At 34.6% G+C, this 9,271-nt stretch overlaps 1 protein-coding gene across 2 annotated transcripts; it reads left to right on the top strand.

The window, feature by feature from the left end:
* The first annotated feature begins 4,003 nt into the window (after positions 1-4,003).
* LOC126922075 (uncharacterized) lies at positions 4,004-8,905 on the top strand. 2 transcript variants are annotated; one of them, XM_050734285.1, is made up of 6 exons: positions 4,004-4,093; positions 5,996-6,188; positions 6,505-6,660; positions 8,007-8,168; positions 8,424-8,490; positions 8,736-8,905. In XM_050734285.1, exons 2-6 carry the CDS (start codon positions 6,138-6,140, stop codon positions 8,756-8,758), a joined length of 459 nt encoding a protein of 152 aa, XP_050590242.1. In that variant the 5' UTR covers positions 4,004-4,093; positions 5,996-6,137; the 3' UTR covers positions 8,759-8,905. The 2 variants fall into 2 exon arrangements, with proteins under 2 accessions (XP_050590242.1, XP_050590241.1); XM_050734284.1 differs by lacking the exon at positions 8,736-8,905 and having other exon boundaries at positions 8,424-8,641.
* The last annotated feature ends 366 nt before the right edge of the window (positions 8,906-9,271 follow it).

Here is a 9,271-nt window from a genome sequence, read left to right as displayed (position 1 = left end):
CGGCAGTGTAGATGGAGAACAGAAGGGGTCCGAGGACACTGCCTTGGGGTATGCCCGCTTCTATTGGGAAAGTTGTGGTAATGCCGCGAGAGGGTAGTTCAGTTTTTTCCCAAACAGCGTCACCGTGACGGAGAGAGGGTTTCGAGTACGATCTCATCGACTGAGGTATCATTTCGACAGAGTGCTCACTCCACGTGCTAACTGAGACTACCACCTAGACGTTGCCGACGAGTAAAGAGTAAAGAGTCCCGTTGACCGCGGATTCGTTCTCGGACCTAAGACTATTGTCATTAGCATCGCGAGTGCCTAACCGCCGCAGTTATTTGTCAAATCTATCGTCTCCATACTTGTGCCAATAAACTCTAGATCGTACCATAACAATGGCTAATACTGATGAAGATTTATTACCCACCCACACCTCCAATCCTACCGACAACCCGACTTATGCGATGGATTTGCTCTATTGTGGAATGTTGCATTCGAAAATCGAATTGATGATCTGACAGTGTTTTCAAATCCTCTAGGAGTGGAAGGAGTCGAATCGTTAACATCATCCTGAATAGTTTTAACATATTAGGTAGAAGACTAATTGGGCAATAGGAGCTAGTTTCATATATTGGTTTTCCGGGTTTAGGGATGAGAGTAATCAGTGATATTTTCCAGGCCTTAGGAGAGTATTCAAGGTGAAGAATTGAGTTAAAAATTGATGCGATGAGTGCAATCCCATTCATGGGAAGTTCCTTGATTGATTTATTGCATATTAGGTCATACCCCGGTGCTTTCCTGGGATTTAGGCGACGGATTAATTTTATAATTTCTACAGAAGTGAAGGGTTCAATAGGAGGAGTCATTTGGAAGGGAGAGTGCAGGTATTCAGTAATATCCGCGGCAATTTTGGAGGAATGGGGTTTAAATACGTTATATACGTGCTTAGCAAACAGCTTGGCTTTTTCTATAGGGCTACGCGCCCATCCACCTTGCGGACGGCGGATTCGAGGGATTATTTGCGGGAAGCGCGTGAGTTTCCTGAAGCCTTCCATAGTGAGTAGTTGGAGTCAGCTGTGGGGACAAATTGGCGAGATATTTTTGAAAACAGTCATTTTTATATTTTTTGATGATCTTGGTTAACTTCCTAATTTCGTTGTTCAGTTTGCGTTTGTCTTGCCTTCTTAGTCTACGTTTTTCTGCGATTTTTTTTAATATGTAATGGGGATATTCATGGTTGCTGATAGAAATCATAGTATGATTTTAGAGAAGCGGATAGCGTTTATTATGGCCGTGTTTAAGTATTCCGTGGTTGTTTCGATATCTTCGTTTGTTTTTAGAGAAATTAACGCTGAAGTTGAGTGATTAAAGGCTTCTTTAAAGAGCTGCCAGTTGGTGAGTTGGTTATGTGTAAAGCCATTAGGTGGATTCTCGATAATTGTTGAACTGATTGTTGCTCTAACGGGAGAATGGTCAGAAGAGAGTTCCGCAGAGGAGTTGATTTGGACATATCTTGGCGAGATATTTTTAGTTATGAAGAAGTCAAGTAAATCAAGTATTTTGTTAGAAATAATAATAGCACTAGAAAACAAGGAATACTGCACAGCCCTCTTTATGGACATAGAGAAAGCATTCGACAAAATAAACCATGAAAGTCTACTACAAACAATTAGGAAACAATTCCCGGAGCAAATACACCAATTAATAAAATCTTACCTAAGCAGCAGAACCTTCGCAATACAAATCAAGGACACATATTCTAAAGTTAAAGACATCAAGGCAGGGGTATCACAAGGAAGCGTCCTAGGCCCAATACTATACACATTATACACGGCAAACATACCAACAACTACCAATAGCACAGTACTGACATTCGCGGACGACACAGCTATACTAGTCAGGCATACGAACCCAGAAACGACAATCAAATTATTACAAGAACATATCACAAAAATAGAAAAGTGACTACAAGAAAAACAAATAAAAGCAAACCCCAATAAATGCAACCATATTACATTCACGCTACGAAGAAAGATACCACCAAACATCCTTCTGAACGGCACGCATATAACACAAACAAGGCATGTCAAATACCTAGAACTCCACTTAAATACACAACTCACATGGAAACAGCATACTAAATCAATAATAGACAAAATACAGACAACAAGGAGACAAATGCATTGGCTAACAAGTCGAAAATCCAAATTAAGCATAGAAAATAAATTAAAAATATATAAAACGATCATAAAACCAATCTTTTTTTTGACGTGAAGGAAATCCGCACGGACACCTTGCCGCTTCTGGGGGGAAGCGGCGTGGTAGTGCCGGACTCCAAACGACTAAAACTTCCACGATGACAATCCCGGCTGCAATCAAGTGAGGCCCAGGAACCGGTGCGAGGGACACCCCCCTCCCCCAAAATGCATCCCCTAATGAAATGGTATGCCGTCCCGTTACACCACACTTCATCGCCGAAGCCGCCGTGCAAGGCAGTCTGGTTTCCCTACCGGACTGTTTGGTGGTCTCGCGGCGGGGGCGCGGCAGAGGCCGCGGACGCGCTTCGACAAGGCGCGCTAGCGTCGCCGCGCTCCCCGGTGGGGGTCAAACTTAGTCGCTGATATATCCGCGCCTCGGGACCGCCGTCCGGTAGGGGAACCAGACTGCCTTGGACGGCAGCTCCGGTGACGAGGTGCGGTGTAACGGGTCGGCATACCATTCCATTAGGGGATGCATTTTGGGGGAGGGGGGTGTCCCTCGCACCGGTTCCCGGGCCTCTCTCGATCGCAGTCGGGACGATCATCGTGGAGGTTTTAGTCGGTTGGAGTCCGGCACTACGACACCGCTTGCCCCCAGAAGCGGCCTGGTGTCCGTGCGGATTTCCTCCACGTCAAAAAAAAAGTAATGAATTGTTTATAGAAAATATCTACACGAAATTAAAAATAAATATTCGTTTCGCATAACAAACTAAGATTAAGGATTCTGATCGTGCTTGTTGTTTACATTGTAGAAGATGACAAACTATTTTTTGACAATTTAAGACAGAATTACGTCGTAATGTAAAAAATCAAGGTAAATTATACATATACCTAAAATTAGCTCGCTTGTAGATATCTCTTGAAAACAAGAATCTCTTGAAATATCTCTGTTATGTGATATAGACAATACAAAAATGAATATACGCGATTTCGTTCTATAACGTAAGAAATTTTCTGGTGATAGATCACACCTCAATATTAATCCTTCTCCTATAAAACGGTTTAGAAAATTTAAATCAAACGTTACACTTACTAAAATTTCAACAAACCATTCTTTTCCCAGAAATATGTAACTCAACCTATAATTTCAACTAAGACGCTAATAATCTATTACAAAAAAATAACTAGCTAAAATTTTCTCTAACTAATAAATAATTGTAATGTAGAAAAGAGAATCTCCAATGTACTAAAAATGTGTCAGAATATAAATCTTGTACCTACGCAATAAATTTTCATTATCCTAAAATCTACTACCTCAAAGATCTCGGCAATGACAAGACTATTCTCGTCATTTATTATTTATCTATATAAATCCTCGCCATTCTTTATTTCTTTGACGTTTCCCTTAGAAAAGATATCACAGACGCGCGATTTTTCTAAATCTACAAGTCGACAACAAAATTTCTCCATATAAGCGATGTATGTTACACCGATGGTGTTCACAACGATCAAGCTCGTTCGTGATTGTATAAATTACTTGCAGCCGAGTAATTTAATCGCGTCGCATCGCACCGGTTACATTCTAATTAACGATACGCAGCATAAAGGAATAGATAGGAAGAAACAGAAAAAACGCGGCGGAGGTCAATAACGAGCTACGTTCTCGAAAACAGTAATGGCTAATATCAATGCGATTTCCTATTTCATTTTGTGACACGGTGCTGTTCAATCGAGATTAATTCAATTGCATCGTGGGCCGCATCCGTTCCCACGATTTTATCAGGAACCATCATTGCTGTGGCTCGCGTGTACAGTGTGCAGTGTGCGTGTGCACGCCACGATGCCGCGATGGTCCACTACTGGATACTACTGACAAAGAGTACGCATATAATTGAAATGCGCAGCTAGAGGTAAATAAATTGACGAAATCCATTTAACCGCGTGTCCATCCAGTCGGACTTGGAATAAGTGCGTAAAGCGTCCGTGTATTATCGAAGTGATGATAGGTCGTAAGTTAACGTTTGCGAAACTTCCCGTTTTGCTTTGTCGATTTATCTTTCGGGGAATAAATTAAATTTTTAACGAACGCGATCTGTTTAGGAAATTTTAAACTCGATGCATTATCGTTAAACTACAGACGTTTATATACAATGTACATTAATGCACATGCATATTTTCGCAGTAATTGACTAATTATTAAATTAGTAATTTTGACAATTCCTTTAGGTCTATGGAGCAATTTATTGTTGGAATTTATTAATACTGACTAAGAATGAAAGACTGAAAATCAGAATAAGCAATTTAGAAAATAATTATTTAATCATTTTCAAGATTTATTGTATTTCTGGGATCAAATATAAATAGTATACGTATTACTTTTAACTTTTCATACTACATTACTAACATTACTAACCGATAGGTGTGTATAGGTGGAAATGTTAAAAGAAGATTAACGTTAAAATTATATTTTTTACATTTACATATTTACGTTTTTTGCAAAACAATGTCCAGATTATTCGTAGGGTTATTTGGTCTCGGATAGATATCGTCGAGAACAAGAATTTCATCGTGAAACGAATGCATCAAAGATATTGTAATTTATCTTTTGGCCAGTGAGCGATGTATTGCTTTAGGCAACAATGATAACTCGTTCAAGGTCAGCTCATGTTATGTGCCTTTTTTGTCGATTAACAGGGAACATGTCAGTGTTAACGGTCTATGAATTGTCTTATTTGATATTCTTCTTAATATGGTCACACGAAGAGGAAAAAGAGCACTGATAGAAGCTGGCTGCAGACCGAGAAGATCATTTTTGTTGATACACAGGCATATTTACAGGCATACAGGCTCCGGGAAATTTCAATTTCTCTCGGATGCATGTAGTTTTAGGTGAGAGAAGAATGAAACAAAAAATGTAAAATGAGAAATTGGTCACTGTTCGAACTCTTGTTCAAACGTTATAAGTTTTGACCGATCATTTATCTTATTCGCTCATTCAAATTGAACGGTTTGCTCTTAAAACAGTCTTTAACCACATACGGTAACGAACAGATAGGTAAATAGAAAAATTCCTTATTTCACGTTTAATTTAATTTTGCTTATAATTATTACTCGAAATAAAAATTTAGAAGCCGTTCTACACTTATAGTGCTTCAAGGTATAAGAAATTTATTTTTAGACAAAAAAGAAATCGAGATAGAACGTTTATAATACAATAAATTGAATCTACGATTAAACATTTTGCTATTTACATACTTATTTCATCGTATATTATGCAATAATAGAAACAATATTGTTATGAATACATATTTAGTAGCCAGAGTGGGAAGAGTCAATGTCTTCACTGTATAAAGAGTGAATTTGCTGAAACGTTTAATACATAATCCAATGAATTCTGATCTCGCAACATTTTAAATATTAAAATTCTTCATATTAAAATTCTTCTAAATACGTAAGTTGAAAAAATATCTATTGTATGTATTTTATGATAGTTGACGATTTAGGATAGCTTTGAGGAAAGGTTAGATGATGCGTCTAATATCAATGTTGCAAAAAATTGTTGGAATATTTTTGCGGCGAATACATCCTATGTGTCAATGAACATATTTAATGAACATATTTAATGATAAATAATAACATAATAATAGTATACTTACATACGTAATAAATAATAACATAATGATAGTATAGCAATCTTTACTATGACCCTCGTAATTACAAATATACAATGTTCGTGACAAGTGTTTTTATGTAGTTGTTTATTGTAGTAGTTTCACGACTATAAAAGACAATAAGTTGTGATAAAATCACAGATTCACTAGATGTTACATTACCAGACGGGATTCTCTTCCTGAGTAACCGAATGGATGACAATAGCAATGCTGAATATTATTCGCTAACAGATTGAAATAGTCCATTTAATACTACCTGCTGTCTACGATACTAGCTGTCAGGATGCTCTTCTGGTTGTTCACAGTCTGTGCGTTAGAATGGTGCATGGTGCAAGTAAGGATAAAATAACTAAATAATTAACTTTTTCCTACAAATGATGTATTAAGTCGTGTAATAAGTTTATTTTCTCTTTGGAGTAATATTTTGTGAAATACTATAAAAATGTTCCACGTTGTTCAAAAGTTCAGGGCACGTTTGCTTTTTGGATGAAACAAACTTTTTCATACACTTTTGTAAAAAATAATAATACCTATTGTAATTATAACTATCATTTTTTTAGTAAAAATAATTACAGTTTGAATATTACAAGAAAATAATACATTTTTAATTTTTAATTTTAATTTAAATAATTTATATTTGTTAATATAAGGCAGATTACGACATAATATTGGAAGATATTGACTGTAGTCAAATTAATGAAGAATATGTAAAGTCATGCGATCTTGAACTAAATTATGATAGCACATATGGGGCTAGTCTGAACACGTATATAGAGATCATTAAAGCACTTCCTGAGGACACTAAGGTATGTATTGAAAGTATTTTCGATTACAGTATCATAAATAACGATTAATCATTCAGCTTAAACAATTTAATAAAAATTTCAATATATTAGGTTATCCGAAAAGTGTCTTTCTTTCGCAAACGTGTTTTTTTTACAACAGTGCACCTTCGTGTACAATCGTGATACCAAGTCCGTGAAATGTCGCGGTGTTTATCTCAACAAAACAAAATGGATCGAATGTAATTCGACAAAATAATATAAAACAAAAAACTTTGTGCGTCTATTATTTCCTCATAAAACGAAAGAAACTTTTCGGATAACCTAATATATGTAATTGTAGTACAACCATCTTGCGTCAACTAAGATTGTTGCTCTAATTTTTTATATTTCGTATATTGGCTGCTATTTCTACCTACATATATACGTGCATATAAGTATCTTGCTATATTCGAAATGCTTTTACAATTGCTTTGAATATTAATCATTTTTGGTTGTTTAACTTATAAAGACATGTAAAAGTTTGTGGTTATTAACACATATTCGAGTTTATAGTTTAAATGTACATTCACCTCAATGTAACAGTAATATCCATCAAGTGTTTTAATTACTTAGAGGTGTGAGTAGGAAATAATTATGATACGTAATAACTACCAGGAACTACCATATAGTTACAAGGGAAAAAGTTTTTGTAATGTAATCATGATTACTAACCGTGAGTTTACTTTGTATCTCATTGAGATGCGTATTCTTATCGATCTCCTTAAATAGAGGAAATTCCGCTTTCTTAGAGGAAGATGATGAACGTGTATCCATTGAAAAAAAAAATGTTATTTGCATATTTTCTTCTTACAAGTATTCAAACAATCATCATAGTGAGACCAGTAAATTCTCTAATTAAATCTCTTTTTTTCATTTGAGTTCTTCCAATTAGACATGAAAGAGAAATAAACGATGATTAGATTAAAAAAAAGATATATGTATGTATATAGTAATTAGGTAAATTAATTACGTAGTTTAAGAAAAGCTTTATTAAAATGAAAATGGGTTTCATATTATCTTCTCTATTGATGATATGTATTACAGTTCATATTAAAACAATAATCCTACCACGAAAGCAGAGTGATTAAAATAAATGTTAAAAAATTCATTATATTATTATGTAACGCATGTATTATTATAATACATATTATGATATATACAAGACATATTAATTATATGTCCTTGTAATAGAAACGATATGAAATTATGTAAAATATATATAATATATAGTATATATAATAAATATTATATATAACCTATACATGATAGATTACAGAATTACTCGTATCATTAAATTAATATTCGTATCATCAACATCTGTTTCATAGGTAACAGCCGACGTATTTACGGTTCGAATGGGTGAATATACGGTTGATCTTGGACTTCATATAGATGCAAGTTTTTGTGAGGTTGCAGCGGATTCAAAATCTATAGGGGTACCTATAATAAGAGCAATCAACATGGATGGCGATAATTGTCCTCCGGACCCGGTGTGTAAACAATTTGATACTCAGAAATGTAATACAGATGAGAACCTTTAATTTATATTTATCAAAGAGGAATTAATTATTTTTTCTATCATATTTCATTATATACCTAATAAAATACAAATTTTGGTTTTTATTTTGATAAATTATTTTACAACATATGTACATATGTAATGAGCAAATAAAGAAATCATCTTGTATTACATACATTTTTCTAAAAACGTTAGGTGATTAACTTTATAATTTATTATATTTTAGGGGGTTTACCAACGAGAAGACTACGTAATTGACAGCATGGATGGTTTACCGCCATCATTTCCCGATGGTCATTATTTACTTAATATGACGTTAGCAAACAAAGATACCACGATAGTGCACTTTGATATTTATATAAGAGTATACTGATCAATTTTTCGAACCTATGTTCGTATAGAATTTAAAATAATGTTTAAAATAAAGATTGACCGGCAAGCATACGATACGTTTATTACAGTGTTTTAAATATTCATACTGAGGTATCTACTAACTTATAGTTATTGAATTGCGTACGTATTTTGCTACATTTTACAGGTGAGTTAAGATTTTATGAATGAGTCAGTCGCAGCCAGGTCACCATAATTTGATCTATAGATCGCTCACCGTATCAGCCGACTCGCATCTTACTGAGAATAAAACGACAAAAACAAAACAATATTATTGCAAAATTATCCCTCAAGATGTATAAATATATCTAAATTTTCTCTGTGGATCAATTTAATTCAGCATTCGGGCTCTCCGTTCCTACTTCACTATTCGCTACCCAAAAAATTAATTATGAGGATTCATAATTGATTTTTACTAACCTTTCAATTGTCCCTTTATGAAACCAGCAAATAACCCATTATTTATGTATATCTATACATACTTGCAATATTTATTTTCACCATGCCACTTTAATTATAATCTCTTTTATATTTTACATTTTAATTATAATCATTTTACATATTATAACATACACTCCTTGTCAAAGAGATAGCCCAGGTATGCTATCTTTAATTTCTCAATGACGCATGTAACGTTTTTCGTATGTAACGTATAATATTAAAACATTATAAGCTCAGAGTATG

This window comes from Bombus affinis, chromosome 11 (genome assembly GCF_024516045.1).
Source record: "Bombus affinis isolate iyBomAffi1 chromosome 11, iyBomAffi1.2, whole genome shotgun sequence".
NCBI classification, from domain to species: Eukaryota; Metazoa; Arthropoda; class Insecta; order Hymenoptera; family Apidae; genus Bombus; species Bombus affinis.
Note: the sequence above shows the minus strand (reverse complement) of the source record. Positions and strands in the feature narration are given on the sequence as shown.

What these genes read in the sequence shown, in the direction of transcription:
- LOC126922075 (XM_050734284.1), top strand. Translation starts at nt 6,138, where the DNA reads ATGCTCTTCTGGTTGTTCACAGTCTGTGCGTTAGAATGGTGCATGGTG. An exon ending in CACTTCCTGAGGACACTAAG is followed by an intron (nt 6,661 to 8,006) that starts GTATGTATTGAA and finishes TCTGTTTCATAG; the next exon opens with GTAACAGCCGACGTATTTAC. An exon ending in ATAATTGTCCTCCGGACCCG is followed by an intron (nt 8,169 to 8,423) that starts GTGTGTAAACAA and finishes ATTATATTTTAG; the next exon opens with GGGGTTTACCAACGAGAAGA.